This window comes from Scardinius erythrophthalmus, assembly GCF_964197995.2.
Source record: "Scardinius erythrophthalmus genome assembly, chromosome: 12".
NCBI classification, from domain to species: Eukaryota; Metazoa; Chordata; class Actinopteri; order Cypriniformes; family Leuciscidae; genus Scardinius; species Scardinius erythrophthalmus.
In genome coordinates, this window is record NC_138232.1 from 12,968,727 (window position 1) to 12,992,874 (window position 24,148).

General features: G+C 35.7%; 2 protein-coding genes across 11 annotated transcripts in view; one reads left to right on the forward strand and one right to left on the reverse strand.

Annotated features, from left to right (window-relative positions):
* herc2 (HECT and RLD domain containing E3 ubiquitin protein ligase 2) overlaps window positions 1-6,081 on the reverse strand; it is a 64,693-nt gene extending 58,612 nt beyond the window's left edge. For 2 of the 4 annotated variants that reach the window (XM_081381173.1, XM_081381170.1), the window contains exons 1-4: window positions 5,908-6,081; window positions 4,155-4,263; window positions 1,669-1,762; window positions 1,439-1,570 (exon numbers count right to left, since the gene is read on the reverse strand). In XM_081381173.1, the coding sequence (XP_081237299.1) occupies window positions 1,439-1,570; window positions 1,669-1,762; window positions 4,155-4,226 (298 nt within the window). In that variant the 5' untranslated portion in view covers window positions 4,227-4,263; window positions 5,908-6,081. Of the gene's footprint in view, window positions 1-1,438; window positions 1,571-1,668; window positions 1,763-3,925; window positions 4,027-4,154; window positions 4,264-5,907 lie in introns of those variants that run through there. The other 2 variants (XM_081381171.1, XM_081381172.1) reach the window with 2 other exon arrangements.
* A 1,466-nt stretch (window positions 6,082-7,547) lies between these two features.
* Window positions 7,548-23,684, forward strand: nipa2 (NIPA magnesium transporter 2; the record flags this gene model as incomplete). Of its 7 annotated transcripts, XM_081380087.1 has the most annotated exons (9): window positions 7,548-7,781; window positions 7,883-7,930; window positions 8,028-8,118; window positions 10,240-10,400; window positions 15,573-15,800; window positions 17,386-17,442; window positions 17,571-17,661; window positions 21,656-21,816; window positions 22,650-23,684. In XM_081380087.1, the coding sequence occupies 9 exons, from the start codon at window positions 7,667-7,669 to the stop codon at window positions 23,303-23,305; spliced, it is 1,608 nt and encodes a 535-aa protein (XP_081236213.1). In that variant the 3' UTR covers window positions 23,306-23,684. The 7 variants fall into 7 exon arrangements, with proteins under 7 accessions (XP_081236213.1, XP_081236211.1, XP_081236212.1 ...); XM_081380085.1 differs by lacking the exons at window positions 7,548-7,781; window positions 7,883-7,930; window positions 8,028-8,118; window positions 10,240-10,400 and adding an exon at window positions 13,055-13,165; XM_081380086.1 differs by lacking the exons at window positions 7,548-7,781; window positions 7,883-7,930; window positions 8,028-8,118; window positions 10,240-10,400 and adding an exon at window positions 13,778-13,849.
* Window positions 23,685-24,148: the final 464 nt, after the last annotated feature.

Consider the following 24,148-nt stretch of genomic DNA (forward strand, 5'->3'; position numbering starts at 1 on the left):
GCAGTCAGGTCAAGGCGGTTGTTACTTCACAACGCTGGGAGATCTAGTGGGAAGTGTTTGGCGCAGAATTCTCTGTTATAAGCCATAGATATCAAATCAAACAGGGCTGACATGGAAACCAGGAGAAACATTGTGCCATGAAAGAAGTTAAGGGGTTTCAGTCCACAAATCACCAACACTCACCATGGATTTAATGTAGTAACACTTTTTCCAGCACTTCATAGCCCTAAATATTATCCAATTTTAATATTATTTATTTTTAATGTGATGATTTGTAAAACTAAAAGTTTAAAGGTGTAGGAAAACTAACACTTTGTGGCAAACAAGTACTTTTATTTTTACTATACTTGCTATAACTATAACTAGTAGTTGGCGGCAGTACACATGGCACATAGCCATTTCCACTCACTAATATATGGAAAAAAAGTCACAAAGTCTCATGAAAAACAAAAATCTTTCTTCAAATTGTGACTGAATTACACAGAAAACTAGTTAAAATGTCTCCTTGTATAATCACTGAAGCTGTCGGTTAAGTACGATACTATAGAACAGGGGTGTCCAATCCCGGTCTTGGAGGGCCACTGTCCAGCAGAGTTTAGCTCCAACCCCAATTAAACACATCTGAAGCAGCTAATCAAGGTCTAACTAGGTATGCTAGAAATTTCCAGGCAGGTGTGTTGAGGAAATTTGGAGCTAAACTCTTCAGGACAGTGGCCCTCCAGGACCGAGTTTGGACACCCCTGCTATAGAAGAACAATGGTACATTTAATAAGAGTAGAATATTTAAATTTTCCCTATAAAAAAAAGTTTTTTGGACATTAAAGTTGTTAACAAAAGTTAATTTTATCTGCATATCAATTCAAGCTCAGTTCTTCACGGTTAAATTTCCAGTAAACAGACGTGTAATATTATTAGTAACTGCAGTTGTTAACAAAACGATAGCAATTTTATGATTAAATTAAATTAACTGGGTATAAATGTTAGCCTGGACCCCTGACTAGTTCAAATATTATGTTTATGCTGTAGAAATATCAGATTATTCTCATATACGAGGCGTTTGGTTGAGTTAATAAACCTGCTAACAAAGCGCTTCAGTTTCCCGGTGTTCTTTCAGCTCTTAAGCTTTAGCGCGTAGCTCAAACAGAAATGTGGTTATTTTAAAGAGTAAATATTAATTTAAGATGTTTCTTTTTCAAAAACAAATATGAGGGTGAGTAATTAATGACAACATTTTAATGAATTTCTGAATGAAACAGAGTGCAAGATCTTGAAATGTGTTTTTTTTAGTGTGTGGGAAATCCTGTGCAGATTGAGCCAATGACGTATGAGTGGGATGATGACCTTGCAAGATGGCAGTCAGAGGATGCAGTAATCAGCATGTTGAGTTCAGCACTCTCTATTTGAACCCCCGAGTATGTCAATAAGTATCACCACCCACCTGGCTGCCTCCCCCAGTCCCACATCTCAATGATGGAGTGATGGAAAGATGAAGCCGCCACTGCCTCCTCCTCTTCCTTCTTTTCCTTATCGTTTGTATCATCTTTCTTTTGTGTGCAATCGGCACAGTCCTCTGAGAAATTCAGAAGTTTTAGAAAACATCATGAAAAGAAGCCAACTTCATAAAATATATAGTAATCCAATTGGATTTAAGGGTAATGGGGCTTTCACCTGGATGGGCAGACTCTTCTCTGTCAAAGACAATTTCTTCATCCTTCACCATCTCGTTCCACATCTCGCTCAGTCCTTCAGGAGAGAAGGCTCGCTGTAACACAGAGGAGATAGGCTATTATATATAGGAGATATTAATTTATTATACTTAAGGAAAGAAAACAACATTAAACTAAAAATATAAATATATTGCTTTATGACACAAAATATAAAACTACACACACACACACACACACACAAGCATTCAAAAGTTTCTTAAGCCGTTCAAAAGTCACTTTGAACAGTCACCAAGGCTGCATTTATTTTTTTACAAGGCTGTAAAAACAGTGATATTGTGAAAATATCACCATTTAAAATAGCTGTTTTTAAATGTAATGTATGTTTAAAATGTAATTTATTCCTTGAATATCAAAGCTGATTTTCTGCAGCCATCACTCCTTCAGACATGGTCCTTCAGAAATCATTTTAATATGCTGATTTGGTTTAAGAAAGCTTTCTTCTTATTCTTCATATTTGTGTGGAAATCGTGATTAAAAGAATTCTTAAAAGAATTTACTTGAAATGGAAATATTTTGTAACATTATATAAATGGCAGAGATCCTTTGGTGACCATTAGCATCTACAGCATTTCCGTTTCAGCCAGCTAGTCAGCACAGTCACCTTACAATGCTACCAAATGCTCACTGAGTACTGAGCAATAATTACTGAAACTCAGAGCCCAGACTCAAATGTATCAAGACTCCAGCCTTCCAACTGTAAAAAGCAGAGAGACTTTCACAACCATCGAGCCGATGCTAATAACAGCTACAGCACCTTGAGCAATACTCCAGACAAATGTCACAGAGAGAAACCCAAACATACAGATACACATAAACACCATTTTGGGGTGTTGATTTCATAAGTCATCACTGCACTACTACCAAGAATTAGTACTAAATTCATCCAGCGTTTTGAAACTGAATCCGTGTTGAACAATTATTCACAGCAGATGTATTTTCCCTTCAAAACATGAGGCAATATCTCTGCAACAAGATGTCAATAATCATGTAGCGGTATAGGCTAGCATTTACACGCATCCTAATTTAGAAAATGTCACATTTTCATAAGCCAAACTGTTTGGTGTGACCACTGAAAAATGTCAAATAGACATAATCGAAAACCATAGTCATTACAGAATTGGACACTGTGGAGAGAAATAAAAATGCTGTATAATCTACTACTTCACACAAACCTATTTTAAAACAGTTAAATACCATTTATATGTGTAAAAAGATGGAATTTAACATAAATGGTGGGCATATCAACAACCACCACTAACAAAAAGCTACTACAAAGCAGTACTACCTCGGCTTTAGGACATGTAGTACCAAATTTACTCTTAAAAGTAGTGTGCAATATCAGAATATGAATATTAGAGTATATGAATATGGTAATCATTCAGAATCATTTTAAATTCAAAATGAACAATGGTATATTACATCATACTTTTTAGAATACTTTCTAAAATAACTCATTTTAGTAGAAATGCTAAATCGGTCCTTTTTAGGGTCACATCTTGAGACTTAGGCTAATGTCCGGTTTCTGGTTCGTTTACATGTCTTTGTTGCTGTTTGAATGAAATATAAACGTAACATGGACAAGAGTTAACATGGACCATGATGACATGGCAACAAGATGGTTAATAATGGTTAAACTACGGCTACACAACTGAAATTAAACCAAAATCGTGATATGGCTTAGTGCGAATTATCAAATCACAAAGGCAGCGTTTTTTATAAGAAGAATCACAATTAGATTTCATGCAGCCCTATTAATAACATCTCATATCCCAATTTAGGAAGAAAAACAAAATGATTCAACTTCTAACAATGAAGTCACTGAAACATAACCAAACAACAAAAGTTAAGCAAATTTTCAAAACAAAACTGACAAGCTAGCCTGTCTTGTTTCAAGCAATAGTCTCCCAAAATAAATAACTAAAAAAGGCACCCAAACAGCTTTTGGCAAGTTCACAATATTCATAAAATCAGACTGCATGAGAAGTCTCACAGTAAACACCAACAGGAGGTCAGAAAAATAAGCATAAAGAGACTTCTGTCTGCTTTGAGAGCTCTGACAGCAAGGCACATTGACAGAAATGCTGTTACCCCATTGCTAAGGGAACCATTTTCAGAAACACACAATACAAGCTTTTTAAGTTTAAGACCTCAAGCGATACTTTTAATATGCAACTGACCAAAATAATGTATCTACTCACCAAGAAACAAGATACAAAAGATTTTCAATGTCAACAAACAATTCCTGTTTCTGCTGAGACTTAGTACACTACCCACATTGCTAAATGTTGACCAACAGTGCAACCAAGTAGCTTTCGGATAAGGACTTCAATACATCCCTGCCCCCCTAAAAAAACATCAACACTCTATATTTAGCATCAAGGCTGGGGCATCCTAGGCGACAATATTTGGACTGATGACAAAATTTACCTGCAAGTCTATCTTCAGCCATTTGTCATGGAAGCGCAGCTGGGCATCAAGGGAAAAAGATGGAGACGGCATCCTTCCCTCAGCTCTCCAGGCTGCAGACGCAGCCTTCCTTAAAGAGACACATTCACAGATCAAACAACAAGTTAACACTGTGGCGTGAAGCTTTGACAAGCAAAACAAAGCATGCCATGCTATCTAGATCTCATTAAAATGACTATCCCACCCTAGCTAATATTGATTATTTGCATATAGATTTTCTCAAAGGCACAGTAGTTCAGTCATTGCAGTACAGTGTGTAGGTGATGATGCAATCTGGCACTTTCAGATAATTGGGAACCATCTTCATAGCCAAATTCAAAATTTGGTGTTGAACATTCATCCTATTCCTAACAAACAACTAATGCATTACAAAAACATTAAAATAGGCCTAGAAATAACAGCAAGTCATTTTAAGGGATAGGTCATCCAACATTGAAAATTTGGTCTTTCCAAATACAGAATTTTTTGGAGAATTTTCTTCATGAAAAGAATGGTGAATTAATGATATTAGCCTATATCTCAAAATCAAAATAGTCCACAATACTCAAGCACTATATGTCAAGTCTTCTTGCATGATATCTTTGTGAAACACACCAAAATTACGTCAGGTCAGAGGTCAACCTACCGCCAAAACTCGACTATCTCGTGAGCGCGCGTACAGCCGTTGCCGGAAGCCAGTGATTATAGTTTATAAAGTTTTAAATATGGATATTTTTCTTACAAAAAACTCATTGATTTGCTTCAGAAGGCATTTATTAACCCACTTAACCTATAGATTACTTTTATGATGGATGAAAGAACTTTTTGGAGTTTCAAAAACTCAATATTCAATACCATAACAAAGCTGGGAAGATTCAGGATATTTAATATAACTCGGCTTGTGTTCGGATGAAAGATGAAACTCATAGAATGGATTGAGATTGAGTAAATTATGATCATTTAAATTTTTGAGTGAACTATTCCTTTAAATATTGAGATCAAATCATTGATCAATGACTGGAACTCAAGAATCACCCAGACTGATTCTGCGAAAAAGATCAAGCAATTCTTGGAATACAAGCACACACACGTATAATGGACATTTTTTAATCATTTTGAATCCCTTATGTGATTTGACATATTTTGTCACCCTTCATTGTCATTGCACAACACATTCTTCAAAATGGCTTTGAAATGATAAAAGAATATTGGCAAACGTTTAATTTTAGTGTGAAATGTTCCTTTAACTTCAAGCCTAATCAACCTTGAAATGTTAAACTGTCTTCCACCTATTCCTGCAATGCATGAAAACGAACAAATGAGAAATATTTAACATAAGTAGTAAAATATAAATATAAAATCATTAAAATTATTAAAATATGATTGTGGAACTGTGTTAAAGCTTACAGTCCTTTATTAAAATAAACTGGGTGTTGGCTTGGTCACATCCGTATCTAATCTCTTATGTCAGTATCTACATGCGAGTAAAATAGTGTTGTTGTTTTAATCAACAGATGATTGATGTAATGCTGCAGGTTGCTATCTGTGAACGGTGTGTTGTTGATGGAACTCAGGCTGTCAGCCGCTAGCAGCTACAAGACAGGACGTTAACGTTACCAAACACAGCGCTCTGGCCTGCTATTCTTCAACACACTAACGTTACAGCCTATTAATACCGCAACCCAGCTACCTTTTCCTATCCTAAAAGTCATAACGGAATCAACGCATTTTTTACCTGTTCGGTTGTCTTATTGAATCCTTACTGCTCCGGTCCTACCACCAGCTTCACTGCACTTTAATGTCGGCCATGTCGTGTGTTGATTGACAGTATTGGCAGCCAAACAGATGCAGAAGAATCAGATGACGTACATCAATCGGAGGGCGGGACGACGCAAGGGCCAATCACAGGCTGGGATAGAGACACATGGAGCACGGCGTTCATAAAATTTGAGAATTTTTAAAATGACGTATGTTTCGTTTACAGTCTATGGGTTTACCGCATAAACTATAATACACAAATACGTATTTTTCTTGTACTTGACTATATTTTAAGCAAAAATGTATATTAATGTATAAGGGATAGTGTATATCAGGTACTTTGACCTGTCACGATTTCTTTGCGTTTTTCACGATTTCAATCATTTTTGATTCCACTAGGTTATCATGAGGTGTGACAAATTAATTCATAAAGTACAAATATTCAGTATAGTTTCAAAATTAATAAGAGGTCATAACATTGCACGCATAATTTAAAAATAATTAGGAGTTTTAGATGCCACACCACAGCACCATTTTTTCTTTATTTAATTAAATGTATTTTTCATTTATTTGATTGTTAATTAATTTATCATTATTACAGTGAAATGTAGGACTAATGAAATCCTCTATATTTAAAATGCCCTTGTTCTGAATTAAATAAATAGTTTTAATTAAAATTCATATTATTGCTTACTAACCATGTCTCAAATAAGTAAAAAATAAAGATAAAAAACAGAAGACAGAAAAATATTTCAATCAAAATATTAATCTTTTTTTTTATATATATATAAAAGCACTTTTATTTTATTTTTGTCATGCATAGGTTTTAGGAATTTGAAGAAGATAGATTTCTATGTATACAATAATTGTCCAAAAACACAACATTATTAAATTCAATACCACAATTCAGAGAAATAAACAATACACTTTATAAACCAGGGGCCCAATCCTGTTTCTGGAGATCTACTTGTAGAGTTCAGATTCAACCCTGATCCAACACGTACCTGTCTGTAATTAGATCTTCTCCTGGAGATCTTAATTAGCTGGTTCAGTTGTGTTTGATCAGGGTTGCTGAACTTAGCTGGAAGGTAGATCTCCTGGGAACAGGATTGGGCACCCCTGTTATAAACGTAAAATTTGTTACATTTTAAAACTTGAAAATTTGTGTGAATAAAATAAATGTTCTGTCATTTTTAAGAAAATTCTGTCAACATTTACTCACCCTCATGGGACTGACAGCCAGAGTGACTACTAACCTATGCTACTAACTTGTATTGCATCTTTTTTTTCCCATTCAAGTGAAAGGTGGCTGAGACTTTCACATGTAAACTTACTTTTTATATCACAACGCCACCTGCTGTTAACAGCTTGAAGCTCTGCGCAGCCACCTCATATTTATACTACAGGTATCGTGAAACACAGGGACACAATGGGCCCTTTAAATATAATTTAAAGTTTTATTTGCTTTAAATGCGTATAACTTTATCTGTTAAATCACTCTTTATTAGATATTAGTTTGGTCCTCTCCTTTAACCAGTAGAGGTCGTTAGTTTGGCAAGGAACTCCTGAGAATGCACTTCCGGGATGTAATTTTAGTACGCCGATTCATATGTTTTTGTGCATTTCAAGACGAATGACAAAGTCCACCACAACATAACAAGCCTATAAGGGCTGTATCAACACCAGTCAAAGAGTGAACTTACACTGACCGTTTACACATAAACTCGCATACATTTATGGACGACACTTCATTCCCAGTCGTTGGTGTTGCGATTGCTGTTGTGTCCAGTTTTATCAATGGATCCACGTTTGTACTCCAGAAAAAGGGGATACTGCGAGCCCGCAAATCAGGTATTTCACATCAGAATACCGCTATTTCCTTATTTGTCCCAAATAAGCTACACTTCCTGTCCAGATTTAATATTTAAAGGATGATTTATGTCACACTACAGGTGGAACTTACCTGGCTGACTGTGTGTGGTGGTGTGGTACACTTGCAAGTGAGTAATACCTCTATATCTGCAAATAAAATGTAACTAATGTTAATAAAGGTAGTGTGTATTTATGTTGTTGTTTTTTTGTTGTTGTTTTTTTAAGTGATTGTGGGACAAATAGGAAATTTTCTGGCATACAATGTTGCCCCGGCAGTTGTGGTCACTCCCCTTGGAGCCCTGGGAGTCCTGTTTGGGTGAATTTCTTTATTATATATTATATTCTTCATTAATTGAAATGTATTCAATGCAGTGGTCTGAGCAATCTCAATATAAATATTAGAGCAACAACAACAACTACAGTTGACATTTATTTCACATTTAAATCAGCATATCAGAGCATCTATACTGTGACCTGGGGCCTGTTTCAGAAAGGAGGTTAAGTGAAAACTCTGAGTATGTTAACCCTGAAATGAGGGAAACTCTGAGTTTTCTGTTTCAAAATGGGAGGTATGTTAAACCTGAGAAAGCAGAGTAAGTCAAGCCCGTTTCTGAAAGAGAGGTAACTTAAACTCAGAGTCAGGTACCATGGTAACTTACTCTGTGAACCTAACCTGGTCGGGAGCAGGTTTTCTTCGGTAAACCCAGTTTCTATTTGTCTCCTCCCCTTTTTTAAAGAGGAAGTAGTGTTTAAACACCTTATTCATTCTTTCAGTACATTTTTATTAATAAAATTAATATTTTATTAATAAATAAAATATTGCTATTTTTACTGCAGTTTTTTTCTATTTTTTTTTTTTTTTTTAATAAGATGAAGTCTATATAACTCCTTAACTGGCAACTGAAAATACAGTAGTAGATTAGAGTGACATAATGTAGTTCTGAACAAATTCTACAGAATTAAACTGTGGCATTTACTGGAAGTCACTGAACTGTTCATCTGTGCAACAGAAGTTGATGGACCGTCCTCCAGCTGTTCTTCCACACTCTGGGGCGCGGAGGGAGATACGAATACCTGTTTATACTTAGATTTAAACTTTGATTCTATAGGCTACTCCACATAAAAATGTGAAAAAATGTGAATGTGTAGATTGTTTGATGTGTAGACACATAATATTAACATTACCTCTGTAGCTCTGGCAGCAGAAACTCTTTATCCCCATGTGATGAGCATTTGGTTGAGTGCACTTTATAACACTATTTGTCATAATTTCTGGTGTATTGATAGGCTACTTACAACTGCCTGGGGTTCTGTTGGGACAGGAGGCTCCAAAAGACAGATATTACCATCAGAATCGGTTGGGACCAACAAAAATCCTAACTCAAAGTAAAATATATGGATATATAAAAAATAGCCTATATAAAAAATAACACATATGTAAACCCATTTTATGAAGGCCCTTGGATCTTTGGGACTGGCTCTGAAGTCCGTCCAGGAATTCCCTCAGCCAAAAATGCTGCTGCGCTGCTAGACACTGGATGCTATTTAGTTATTTAATATGTCGAATGTTTGTAAAGTCAGGTAGCCTACACCCATTATATGCTCAAGCCTTACTTGATTGAATTATGTTTTTATATTTAATTTTCAGCTGCTGCCATGTTCTTTTAATGCCTGCAGGATTGCACCTAGATGAAAATTAAAATTAGGTTGAATAACATACTGTTCTTCCAGTTTCACCTCTGATATTATAACAGTTGGGTAAGTTACTTGTATTACTAACTACAAATGATATCTTCAACAGTGTAATTAGATTAATGTAACAATGACAATCTTTAGAAAGCATTGGTTTACTTATTACTAATTTAATTACCATATTAACCTCAACCACTTGAACAATACAAGGAGAGACAAGAAACAGCCCATTTTTTAATGCTTTCAAATAAACAATATACAATTGCATGAATTATTTATGAGAATTAAATAAATATGAGGTTACATTAAAAATATACCTTTTAAAAATGTATGTTAAATATACAGAATTGTTCTATAGTCTAATGCAATTATATCAGATTTTACTTTAAATTATAGAAGAATTAAGAGTAATCCCTTTAATTAAATTACAGTATTAATGTTCTAATACTGTAAAATTACAGTAATAATGTTCGCACTGGTGAGAAATATGAAGACCTCTTTTTGTCTGGACTCCATTGATAATGGCTTTTTATAGTTGTGGTGCACGCGCTAAACTCAGAGTAGGTCAACTCAGAGTTGATTGAACTAACTCAATTCAGCTGTTCTGTAACCGAAAACTCAGAGTTTCCCATCTCAGGGTAAGTCAACTCAGAGTTCAAGTTTTAACTCAGAGTTGGTTGAACCTCCTTTCTGAAACAGGCCCCAGGAGTGATTAATGTGATTTTGTCTTTTCATCATTAATCAGAGCCGTTCTGGCATCCTGGCTGCTTCAGGAACATCTCAATCTCATAGGAAAACTTGGCTGCGCTTTGTGCTGTTGTGGTTCAGTTGTGCTCATCATTCACTCACCTAAGTCTGAAAATGTTACATCAAGAGCGGAACTAGAGGAAAGACTGATGGGCCCAGGTATGATAAACATGTCTGGTGGAGCCATAATTCATCTATTCTCAATGGTAGTCTGGTGGTTAAAGGGACAGTTCACCCAAAAATGAAAGTTCTGTCATCATTTACTCACCTTCATGTCATTCCAAACCTGTATGACTTTCTTTCCTCTGTGGAACTAAAACTGATAACCAAACTGATTCAGTCCTTATTGACATACATAGTGTGGACAAAAAATACAAGTCAAGGGGAACCGAAAATGTTTTCTTACCAGCATTATTCACAATATTTTGTTCCGCAGAAGAAAGAAAGTAATACAGGTTTGGAACAACATGAGGGTATGTAAATGATGACAGAATTTTCATTATTGGGTGGATTATCGCTTTAAGAATAAGAAGGGTTAACACAGAAACCTGCCATGAATTGCAAAGTTATGGAAATAATCTTATTGTACTTTTGTGAAAATCACTTAACGGCAGATTTTTTTCAAGTCGCTTTGGATAAGAGCATCTGCAGCTTTTTTCTGGTGTGTTTTTGCATAGCAATACATAGATACTTGCTGACATTTAAAAGTCCTTTTGTTTTCTCTGGAATGAATCCTGCTTCATCATCATTATATGAATTGATGTGTGAGTGAATAAACTTAAAGGGATAGTTCACACAAAAATGAAAACTCTGTCATCATTTACATTCACTCAACCTCATGTTGTTTTAAACCTGTATGAGTTTCTTTGTTCAGTTGAACACAAAAGAACATATTTTGGTTTCTGGTCCCCATTAGCTTCAATAGTATTTTGTTTCCTACTATGGAAGTCAATGGGGACCAGCAAGTGCTTGGTTACCCATATTCTTCAAAATATCTTCTTTTGTGTTCAGCTGAACAAAGAAACTCATACAGATTTAGAACAACTTGACGGTGAGTAAATGATGACTGAACTATGAACTATCCCTTTAACTCACTCTCATTGAACCATACCATGTATCTGATCTTTCCACTCATGTTTCAGAGTTCCTGGTGTACATCTCACTGGTGGTCTTATCACTGATCATTCTGATCGGTTGGCTGTCTCCAGTTCATGGAAAGTCCAACATTATGGTGTATGTGGGCATCTGTTCTCTCCTTGGGAGTTTCACTGTGCCCAGCAGCAAAGGCCTGGGACTGGCTGCTCAGGAGGCCTTCAGTGGAACACCCACAAGTGATAGCAGAGCACTTTACCTCTTCCTGGGGTTGCTGGGAATTCTCATAGTCAGTATTCTGATCCAGTTCACCTTTATCAACAAAGCCTTGGAGAGCTTTAGCTCTAACATGTTTGAGGCCATTTACTATGTGACTTTCACCTCCTGTGTCATCATAGCCTCCGCTATTCTTTTCAGGGAATGGACAGCACTCGGCATTGTGGACTGTTTGGGTATTCTGTGTGGTTTTATCACAGTATCTGTGGGTGTTGCCTTATTACGCATCTCTCAAGAAACTAAACTTACTTGGAGCCAAACCAAAGCTAAAGAGGACTAACCCATGAGTACATCTTTTTTTTTTTTTAATCAAGAACTGACAGGGTTGGTTTAACAAACAAAGATCAGATAATGTGTGTTAATAGTAATTAACCAACAAATCCAAATAAGGGAGACATCCTATATAGACTTCATTATATTAAATAAAAAAAGTTTATTTTAATATGGAATTTATCCTGATTATTATGCATCAGTTTTATCTCAGTTAATAAGTTATTGATTGACTCTTATATTGTGTTTGGGTCATTTTTGACCTGGAAAGGATTTTCTTTTTCCCGAAAATGTATATTAATAAAATTGAATAAAATGTACTATTATTTGAACAATTTATTACACTAGTATGATTATTGATAGAAAACAAATTCACAAAAAGATTGAATCCAATATTTGGTTATGATATAATTTTTTTTTGTTCCGTTTTGCACAAAATAAAAGCATTCCAAAACAAACTTCCTGGTTAAACATTAAAGTATACACACAAGTGTAATAAACGGTGCAACTTTTCCACATTTGTAGAATATTGACAAATTTATCCACAAATCATTCTTTTTACACACAGAAAACATTGCATACGAGTTGCATAAGCTCAGATCAACGAGGTCTACAGTAAATCCGTTTCAAAAGTAAAAAAAAATACAAAACCTGTCCAAATTGAAAGAAAAGTTTACAAAAAGATTGAATCCAATATTTGGTGACAATATAGCATTACAAGCAAGGCTGGTCATTTTTGACCGGGAACACAAAAGGTGTTATAGGGTTTTCAACAAAGCACAAGGGTTAATAATATAATGATTTTCATGAATATAATTATATAATTTAATTTAATTTAGAATATATAATTAATTTAATCGCTTATTGGAAATAAAAACTAACATTTATTTGATATTATATTAACCTCTGTTTGATTGTGTGTGTGTGTGTGTGCAGTCAACCATGAATAAATCACAATTTCAAAAGTGTAAAAAAAAAATTTTCTCTTGGTCTAATTTTTTCCCCCTTTATATTCCAAATAAATGTTTAACCAGGTACATATAAAATAAAATATTGATGTTTTTCATGTTTGTATACAAATAAACGCCGATTTACGTCTGGAATAATTCTATGGTAACAGTTTTCAGTCTACCATCAATAATTGAATGTAATTGTAAGCATGGCGAGATGACGGCCAGCAGGGGCTGTTTTTCTTACCTTTGAGACAACAGTTGGCTTCCTAAACCTCGATCCCACTGCGTCCTGATCCAGTCTCATCAGAGAACGGAAATTATTTTAATCCCAGGGTAAATTGTGCGTTATTTTTATGTATTCCAGTAGGGGCATTTCTGGTTGTATTCACAGTTTATCCTTTTGATTTCTTTAAAGTTAAGTTTTATTTTAATCGATTTTTTTCCGTTTACTCTGTAGTTGCTAATGTTTGCCGGATGAAAACCAGACCCGTTTTATACTTCTACAATCTATCGATGTTTATATATTTTGATATATGTTAATAACATATTTACCTGTGTTTATACTCACAACGTTTCATTGTAAATTTGTTTTGATTAGCTGTAGAAAATACGCTGTTTTAATGTCAAGAGAGATTCCTGTAGCCTATGTCTGGTTTCTGCACCTGTCTTAACATATACTTTTGTGCAACTGCTGTACGTCACGCGCTCAACATAAAGCACTCACACACTTTGATATTAGGAGAGGAGGGAACTTTTTATGATTTAACATATCTATAACAAAAATAAGTTTTCGCCTTAATGATTAAAACGCACTTTACATTTTGTTACAATGTTTAAACGCATGAAGGAAGACTTTAGCACAAGACGTCACAAGACCAATCAAAAGAGAGCTTCCGCGCATGCGCGTACGTTTCCTCTTTCCTTCTACTGATAGGTGTCCGACTTGCCTCTAATCGGCTCTTTCCCACAATGCGTTCGGTGATTCTTTTACGTCATGGCGTTTTGCTGCATCATGTGGTAGGCTACATGGAAAATCTAACCCATTTAGATTAGCAAAATGTAATTTACGTTTCACAGTGTTGATAAAATCATACAATAAATTCAAAAACATATACAATACGTTTTATTTGGAACATTCCTCCCCATCCTCATTTCACAAAGGCTCTTGCTATCAGTTTACTCATCTTCTCTCGAATCTTTAAAGAGATAGTTCAACCAAAAATAAAAATAAAAACGTCATAACATAATCACCCTCAAGTTGTTCCAAACCAGTATTGAATCTGTTGGAGATATTTTAAAGAATGTTGGTAACCAGACAGTTGTCACTGACAGCACCCATTAACTTATATGGTAGAAAAAAAAAAAAAACTGTGGAAGTAAATGAGTGCCATCAGCTGAATGAGTAATCTGTTATTGTTCCATGCCAAATTTTACATTCATTATAGTAAAGTCAACCATCATATGTCTTTTCATCATATTTTTTTTATTTATTTTATTGTCTTTTGAATTTTCAGGCCTGTGAACAAGTTATTTCATCTTCAGAACTTCAAAGCTCTTAAGACGGTAGACGTGCTGCCCTTTTAATTTATTCTGTTTAAGTTAATATTAATAATTAATATTTAATACTAGAAATGCTAAGTAATATTTTATTTTTATTATCTTTTATTTGAAAGAATCGATCTTATAATTGGTGCATTTACTTAATGGCTATATGTACTATAGTATATTAGCAGTTTGAAAAATGTATGGATGAATTCAGAATTGTTCAGGCCGAGTTTTGTGAACCGGTTCAACTGATTGTTTGAAAAGATCCGACTCTAAAGAACGATTCGATCACGAGTCGGACATCGCTGCTGTGTAGGTGGATCTGCCTGGGTTCGCGTCAACATCGCGTCTGTCGCGAGAAAATGTGAAAGTCAAAACCGTGAAATCTCTGTGACCGGACACGATGTCGAGCTGATCGCTGGAATTTAACTAGGTACTCCGCATGACTTCATAACCTCCTTTAGCCACGCGTGTGTTTTGATGTGAATTATGAAGCTAATTGGCTAAGCTATCCGGCTGGGTTTGGCTGTATGCATAAGGTAATAGTCATCATGCTGTCATATCAAGAAGATCTCGCCTAATGTCGCGACAACCAAATGTTGACCCTTAAGAGATGACTGGTTAACACTTAGGTAAAATGAACATGGGATTTTTGTACCTCTGTAAAGTTTGCTGGATCAGCTGTATGCTCATGTTTAGCGCCTTAAAGGGATAGTTCACTCAAAAATAAAATTCTGTCATTCAGATTCTGGCCTTATGTTGAAACAAACCTGAAATACTTCTTCCGTGGACACGCATTGAAGTTGCACAATGACTTTCTCAGTCTTTCATTGTAATGAAATGACGGAAGAAAAAAAAAGTCACTAGGGTGAAACCTATTGTTCAATGCTGATACCATTCGCTTTAAGTCAACATGTGTAATAGGACTTCGAGCCTGCAGTGTTTTATAGAGTCACTTCCTGTACTACTGCTCATGTCATCTTGTCAGTTATTGTGCTTTACACACACACTGTCATTCTTCATTCTCCCTCAGAGCAGTGTGTGTGTGTTGACATGAATGAAATCTCAAATCTTGTGAGCTGTAATGTGTGTAGTAGTGTTTCTTATAAAAATGGTATGATATAAGCTCATTCCTAACTTGGAACTTATTGGAATTTATTTACATAATTATGATATATTTTTTCTTTCTTGCCAGGCTCAGCAGTTGGCCAGGATTGTTCATCTGGACTGAATCTTTGGTGCACGTATGTCAATGTGACGAGAGGAAACTCTACCGACGACACTATGGGTAAAGACAGAGGAAAGTACGATTTCTATATAGGCCTTGCTTTGGCAATAAGCTCCAGTATATTTATCGGCGGTAGTTTCATCTTAAAGAAGAAAGGACTCCTTCGACTGGCCAGGAAGGGCTCGATGCGAGCAGGTATGTTTCTTTCTGTAAGCTTTTAATCTTACGGTGTCAGAAAATCATACGCAGTTTTGCCATAAGTTTAACTGGTATGGGTGAGGAAATTTTTGAGATGTTTTATTCTGACACACCTGTTCCGTAGCTGTTGTTGTTTCAACTTAAAGGTGCAGCACAGCACAGATCACTTGCCACACACTTTTTATAAATCATTAACTCTGTTTCCATGACTTCACCGTACTGAGATATTTAATCCTGTATATGGACTCATGCCATTTATAATGAAAGCAAAAATAAGTTTCATTGTTTAAAAGAATACTATAACCAATGACTTTTCACTTTTATGAAGTTTAATTTATTCCAGGGTTGTATTCTGTAATATGATAGCATTTTTAGGTTGCTAGACAACAAACATAAGCAGCGGAAATCTTTTAACCTTTTTTGTTGTATTTAAATACCTTAAGTTGGTTTCAAACTTGTTTTTTGCTTAAATAAGGTGTATGTGTTGTGTTATAGTTGACTTTCATATTGTTTAAAATGATTTGTCATTGATAAATGACATGATTACCAATGGCCCATCTTGGAATACATATTTAGTGTATAGAGTAGTTTACGTTCCATTGTATGATAATGGTATTAATAAGTTATTTTATGTTACATTTTGTTTTTAACATATATATTTGTTTTATTTTATTTAAATTAACCTAATAAATGAATTAATAAAGTACAAAAGAACAATCAACAGAAAATACATTTTACAGGTGTTTGTTTAATTTCTGATAATTATACATAAATAGGTCTTTTAAAGTGCCCCCTTTTTCATATTTTACCCTTTATAGTCACTATAAAACTAATTTGTTGATATAGTGGATATATATTTAAAATAAATAAATAAATTAATTAATTAATTATTTTATTCAGCAAGTAAATGAACTTCAAATACTGGAAGTTTTATTTATTTATAACAATAAAAAAAAAGCACCACTGTTTTTAACATTGATATTAATAAGAAAAGTCGTTTTTTTTAGCACCAAATCAGCATATTAGAATGTTTTCTTAAGGATCATGTGACATTGAGGATTGGAGTAATGATGCTGAAAATTCAGCTTTGCCCATCACATGAATAAAAAGTATTTTAACATGTTAAAATAGAAAACTAATAGAAGAAATATATCTTTAATATTATTTGTTTTATTGTATTTTTTATCAAATAAGCGCAGTCTTGATAAGTAAAAGAGACTTTTTTTTTCAAAAACATGAGAAAATCTTACCGAACGCAAATGTTTTAACAGTTTAAATGTTGGACCATAGAGGGTTAACGGAATACTGACTCTCTGTTTAACGTCAATACAAACCGTGTTGTCATTTACCTTTTTACTTGTAGCATTTTAGTTCTTTGACTTGACAGTTACAAAAATAGGGAGATTATAATGTTTGAACCAAGTAGTTGTCAATGCCTTTTTTTCAGTGTTGATATCTAGAAAGTAGAGTGGCCAATACATGAAATTCAATGCAATTTTATTATATAAATTATGACACACCAAATTGCTGACAGTAAAAAATCTAGAATCATTTTGAAACATTAATCATCTTGCTTTACCAGGGCAAGGAGGTCATGCATACCTAAAAGAATGGCTTTGGTGGGCTGGCTTGTTATCAAGTAAGTGACAGAGTAAACGACTAATATTTATCTTAAACTTGAAGCAGATGTACACATACAGCATATATTTATCATGTTTGTGTCTCAGCTGCTTGGAAGTAACTATTTTATTCTGTCTGTTTTGACAGTGGGGGCTGGTGAAGCTGCCAATTTCGCAGCATACGCCTTTGCTCCCGCCACACTCGTCACTCCTCTCGGGGCTCTCAGTGTGCTAGTCAGGTTTGACAATTTTTGATGAATTGATGTTGATGTCATGACGTCCTGTTTAGTGTTAACGTGTAAATAAAAATGAATGCTACAGGTGGAGGAAAGTATTGTTGTGCAAAAAGTATTTTTGCAGGATGTTTCTGTTGCACAACCAAAGTGTGATTCATGCTAGTGGTTAATTTTTGTGGTTTCCTTTTTTGTTTTTTAAACCAAGTACAAGCTTAATATAATAGCCGTTGCAAGTGCAACCATCAGCTTCTCAAAGTGTGATACATCTCTTAAAGGTCCCATTGCATGAAAATTTCACTTTATGAGGTTTTTTAACCTTAATATGAGTTTCCCTAGCCTGCCTATGGTCCCCCAGTGGCTAGACGTTTTGATGGGTTTAAACCAAGCCCTGGGTATTTTTGTGAAAATGAAAGCTCAGACGGGCGAATCTAGAAATCTTCCCCTTATGTCGTCATAAGGGGAAAGGTTACCTCCCCTTTCTCTGCTTTGCCCGCAAAAAGAATTTGGCCCGCCCATGAGAAAATGAGCTGCGCGAGCGCGATATTGGTTTTTCTTCGAGAGACATCATGGCTTGCAAACGAGCGAAGCATGGCAGTTGCTCAATGTGTGGATGTACAAATGAACACAAAAGTATTTTTTAGTTCCTTCATCCGAGCCTCTGAAGAACCAGTGGGTTATGTGAATGTCTGATGTGTAATTGTTCAAGTTCAGACAGATAATCTTTCTCTCAAAGTCGTTCAATACTGTTTATGCATCAGTAAATCAAGCCAGTGACTAAACGATCAATTTCATGTCATTTCTCTTAGTAGAATGAAAATACTCTTACTTAAACTGTGATTAATAGAAAGCGATCAAAGAACAATCCCTTTCCAATCGCCCAAGCTGTCAATCACACAGCGTGAGTTTATCTGGACACTTGCCAAAACTCGTTATGAAATCAATGACGCTGATACGCTGCACAACGAAGCTCTTACTGTACTTACCTCATGTTTGCATTGGTGAAATCATTAGTGAGAGTGCAGAAGCTGCGTTGCAATGATAAGACCTTCATTCACGCGATCAACAGGCTGTCATCTGCTCAATGCGCATCACTGCAACCTTTTATGTGATGGGAATAGATCTAAATACTTAAAAAACTTCTCACGATTCGTTAATCCCGATAGCTGTAATAGTAAAAACGTATAATAGCTGTAATAGTAAAAGTTTTCGAGAGAGTTCCACATGTAAGGCTAGATATTTCATATGCAAGCATGTCAGCCAATCACAGCAGTGGGCGTTTACACTGAAGTCTCACAGCAGACACGCCCCTTCAAACAGAGCGTTCAAATCAGAGGCTAAAATCAGGCTAGGAAATATGGCCTTTTATTTCTAAATTATAACAACTTTTGATCTAAAAAACATACTAACATTATAAGGGCATTCTAAAATAATATAATCCATGCAATGGGACCTTTAATGCTTAAACGAGAACTCCGGTCAATTTTAACATTGAGCTCATTTTTTTTGTAAATGTGGAGTGCTGTCAGTACAGAGAACAACGACAAAAATCGGTGTTGCCTACACCATGTTATCCTCTTTTTAAAAATTGCACCCTGTTGACTTAAATGGGGCAAGTTTTAAACCTGCTTTTAGCCTCTTAACACCATAGTAATCGATTGTCGAGTTCACGCGCATAGGTTTAGTACCTACGATCACGCGTGTGAACTGGACAATCGACTACTATGGACTTCGACCGAAAACAGGAAGTAAATACAGGTATGTGCGCTGGCTGAATTAACATCATTTTTATTAATATCTTTCACATCTACTGCAGTCAGATTCACCCGTGTTCACTCTGAAGGAATCACTCACATTAGCTGTGCACTTGTAATGACACATCAAGGATGTTAAGAGGCTAAAAGCAGGTTTAAAACTTGCCCCATTGAAGTCAACAGGGTGCAAATTTTAAAAAGAGGATAACATGGTGTAGGCAACACCGATTTTTGTCGTTGTTCTCTGTACTGACAGCACTCCAAATTTACAAAAAAAATTAGCTCAATGTTAAAATTGACCGGAGTTCTCCTTTAATGTCAAAGGTGTTATTCTCTCAAATGGACCAAAACATGCTACAACACATGATGTTAACATAGTCTCGTAACTTATTTTATTCACAACAAACTTCTATAGGGGTCTCAAGTAGACTTTGAAGGCCCCCTGAAATCAAAATGAACGTTTTTTAGCTTCTAGAATGAATATGTTAGCCTTAAGGTTATGAATAAGCTGGTGTGTTCCAAAACAATGACACAATTTGCATTTAGGAGATATAATCATTCAAAACTTACAGTCTCTCACAATTTTTTACGACATCACCGCGGACTTCAGCTTTTCATCATCTTCTGTCCAATCAAATGCTCTCTAGAATCTAAAGCGTCGTGGAAATCTGGGTTCCTACTTCGTAAAAACCTGGATATAAGCAGCATTTTAAACATGAGATTTCTAGACTGGGAAAAGTCATTTTTTCTAGGAATGCTAAGATCTGAAATATTTATAAAATCCTTACATAGTTAATCATGAAAACCTGGACAATTGTTGTGGATAAAAAAAGGTTTAGAACAATATAGATGGTAAATATATGAAAGCTCATGTATGGTTCTTTTTTTATTATGAATTTTACAAAAACAAAACACCAGGGCCCGTATTCATAAAGATTCTAAGAATCCTCTCAGAAAACTCTTAATTTAGCTTAAAAACTTTTACGTAGGAGTCTTAGCTTAAGAGCAATTCGGGACTGATCTGAGAGCAACTCTGAGTAAGGAAAAGACAAAAACGTTTATCTTAGTGAGGAGGCGGGGTTGAACCCGTTGCTATGTATGACACAATCTTTTGAAGACTGTGATTGGTTGGTTGTCCAAGAAGGGGAAAAAAGTGATTTTAAGTATAGGGTCTATTCTAAGCCTTCACTTTGAAATTACATGCGTAATTTTTCCTATTTGACCGTTCTCACACACACACATTATATATATAAATCCTTATTTTATTAACCATGCTGTTGATTTCCTATAAGGTATTTGCTTGGCTTAGAATGATAAAAATTGTTCCACTCTTTCCAGTTACACTGATTGCTGGCATGTCTATTTAAATGGTGGTTTGAATGTTGGTTTTAATGTATCAAACATGGAATTTTCCCAGTTGCCAAATATCGTAATGTAGTGATTACTTTCATTTCAGGCGCTATGGCATTTCTGCGCTGTGTCGGAGATATTAGCGTGTCTCTAAAAAGATCAGTCACAAACATGATCCCTGCACGATCTAATCTATAGCATCTTATTAACTCACTGTCATCCATTGTCTGCAACACATTTCTTCTCCCTCTTCGTCTTTCTGCCATTTTCTCCTCTGCTAAAGAAACTCTTAAGCCTCTTAAAAGTCCTCGTCCGTGCTCCTAACAATTTTGACCTTAAGACCTCTTTTAAGGGTTAAGATGCTTTCTGAATTACTTTTTTCTTGACTAGGATTTTTTCTTTAAATTTAAGAGTAAACGCCCACATTTCTAAGAATTTTCTTAGAATTTTGTCACTAGGAGCTACTCTTTGCATTAAGATTCTTTATGAATACGGGCCCAGATAATCAATATGTAATAGTAATTGTCATAATTTGGTTGCACTTTGTTTTACAGTATGTGTACTTCCAGTGTTCTTGCCTAAGAAAATACTAGGTAATGAATGGCAACTACAGGGGTTAAAGTGGGGTTTAGGAGTAGGTCCAGGGTTAGCTCCTAGTTATTACCCAGTTATTGCAATTACTGTAATAAGTACAGGGGGAACAGGACTGTAAAATAAAGTGCCACTCATAATTGTAGTATCAACTTTTTTCCAAAAGTACAGGTTCTTTGAGATTCCTACTAAGTACAGTACATTCCTTCTTAAGAATTCTAAAAATATTCTAGACATGACAATGTTGAGAGTGTTTATTTTTGGGCGAACTGTCCTGATTAAGTTGAATGTTTGCCTGTTTGCAGTGCGGTTTTGTCCTCGTACTTCCTGACAGAGAGGTTGAACCTGCACGGAAAGCTTGGCTGTCTGCTCAGTATCCTGGGCTCCACTACCATGGTGATACACGCACCTCAAGAGGAGGAGATGGACAGCCTGGAAGACATGGCCAAAAAACTGGTTGATCCAGGTAAACTATGACGTGTAAAGACAATGAAGGCTCATAGAAACGGCTCATGGAGGAGATGAATTCAGCTATTGCAGGGGTGCCAAACTCAGTTCCTCAAGGGTTTCTCCTCAACCCTAATTAAACACACCTGATTCATCTAATCAAGTCCTTCATGGTTTATTTAAAAACCACAGGTTTGTGTATTAAAGCAGGGTTGGATCTAAAATCTGCAGGGCTATGGCCCTCCAGGAACTGAGTTTGACACCCCTGAGCTTTTGTAATATTAATATGCAGACTCAGTATCGGTCACACAATCGTTCAAAAGTTTAGGGGCCAGTAAGATTTTTTCAATGTTGAAAAAAGAAGTTCATTATGTCACCAGGGCTATCTTTATTTGATCAAAAATACATAAACTAATATTGTTAAATACTATTACAATTTATGCCAGCTGTTTTCATATTTTAATATATTTTAACATTTATTCTTTGATTGGCAAAGCTGAATTTTCAGCATCATTACCCCAGTCTTCAGTGTCACATGATCCTTCAGAAATCATTCTGATATGCTGATCTGCTGCTCAAGAAACATTTCTGGTTATCAATGTTGAAAACAGTTGTGCTGCTTAATTTTTTGGGGGATATTCTTTGATCAATAGAAATTGCAAAAGAACAACATTTATTTGAAATATAATTTTTGTCTTTACTGTCACACAATTTAATGCAGCCTTGCGGAATTAAAAAGTATAAAAAATTTTGACTGACCCCAAACTTTTGTAAGATTCTGTACATACATATTTATATTAAGTTTCTTTTGAAGGTGCTGTATATAACTAATCATAATTGTCTTTTCTCCAGGCTTTGTGGTCTTTGCAACAGCTGTCATCATCATAGCTCTCATCTTCATCTTCGTAGTGGGCCCACGCCACGGGCAGACCAACATCCTGGTCTACATCACCATCTGCTCCGTGATTGGTGCCCTGTCCGTCTCCTGCGTGAAGGGATTGGGCATCACCATTAAGGAGGCCATCGCTGGGAAGCCAGTGTTGCGAAATCCTTTGGCCTGGTTTCTGCTGCTGAGCCTGATCGCTTGTGTTAGCACACAGATCAACTACCTGAACAAAGCACTGGACATCTTCAACACATCCCTGGTGACGCCCATCTACTACGTGTTCTTCACCACCTCAGTGCTCTCCTGCTCTGCCATATTGTTCAAAGAATGGGAACACATGGGGGTCGATGACATCATCGGCACAATGAGCGGTTTCTTTACGATTATAGTGGGCATATTTCTTCTGCACGCCTTTAAGGACGTTAGCATCAGCTTGGCGACACTGGCCGTGTCCATCAGGAAGGACGAGAGGAACGGGCCGTTGTCAAACGGCATCGCCGCCCACAACCACTCCAATTATGAGCTTCTACATAATGACGTCACGGAGGACTTTGACGACAGAGAGTTAGGGTTGCCTTTCGACAGCGTCTCCAGGAGAAACGGCACTATGACCGTCTCTTAGGTTCGAGGAGGAACCAATATGCAGCAGTTCATCAATGAAAATGTTTGGCTGCTCTATGGACTTTTAGCTTCTTTTTTGTTTTGTTTTTTTCAGATGAGATAAAACCTAAGACAATCAACTCAAAGCAAAAAAAAAAAAAGTCAAAAAAGATGGACCAATCGATTGTACTAAGGGTTTTGTTTGCCTCTTTTTGTTTTATTTCAATCTAGACTACATGGTAAGCATCATCTCATTCCTCATGTAGCACTGTAAATATACAACTGTACGTTTTTAAGAGACTTTTGTTATATTTTATGTACAGATATCTGTATTTACATGCACTGAGTTCCTTTCTACAAAATTGGTTGTTGCTTTGACTTTATAATAAAGACATCCAAGTGGAATGAGACCATCTCAATTTATTAGTGTCTAAATCTAATTTAAATCATCCCTCATGTCACTCCAAACATGTTTTTTTTTTTTCAACCAATTTACCCAAAAAAGCAGTCTTCTAAAATCATGTTTCTCACAAGCAGCCAGTGTTTTATTTAAAATTACTTGACAAAAATCCTTTTAAGTTCGGTTAATACATCATGATGTCATATTCATAAAGTTGTAGCTCATTATACTGATAAAAATGCCGTCTAATTTTAGCCGACGAATTCACAATTAAACCAAGTGTTCAAACATGACTCAACATTTTACAAAACAAGTGAAAATGGTCCTTGTGAAAATCTGAGTGCCTGAATAGCATTCTATTGAGTACTCTATTTTATTAATATAATTTTGTGAATTCTTTTGTGCAGTAGTTTTTATCTGCATGCAGCGCACATCACACAGTCTTACTAGCACGCAACTTAGTAC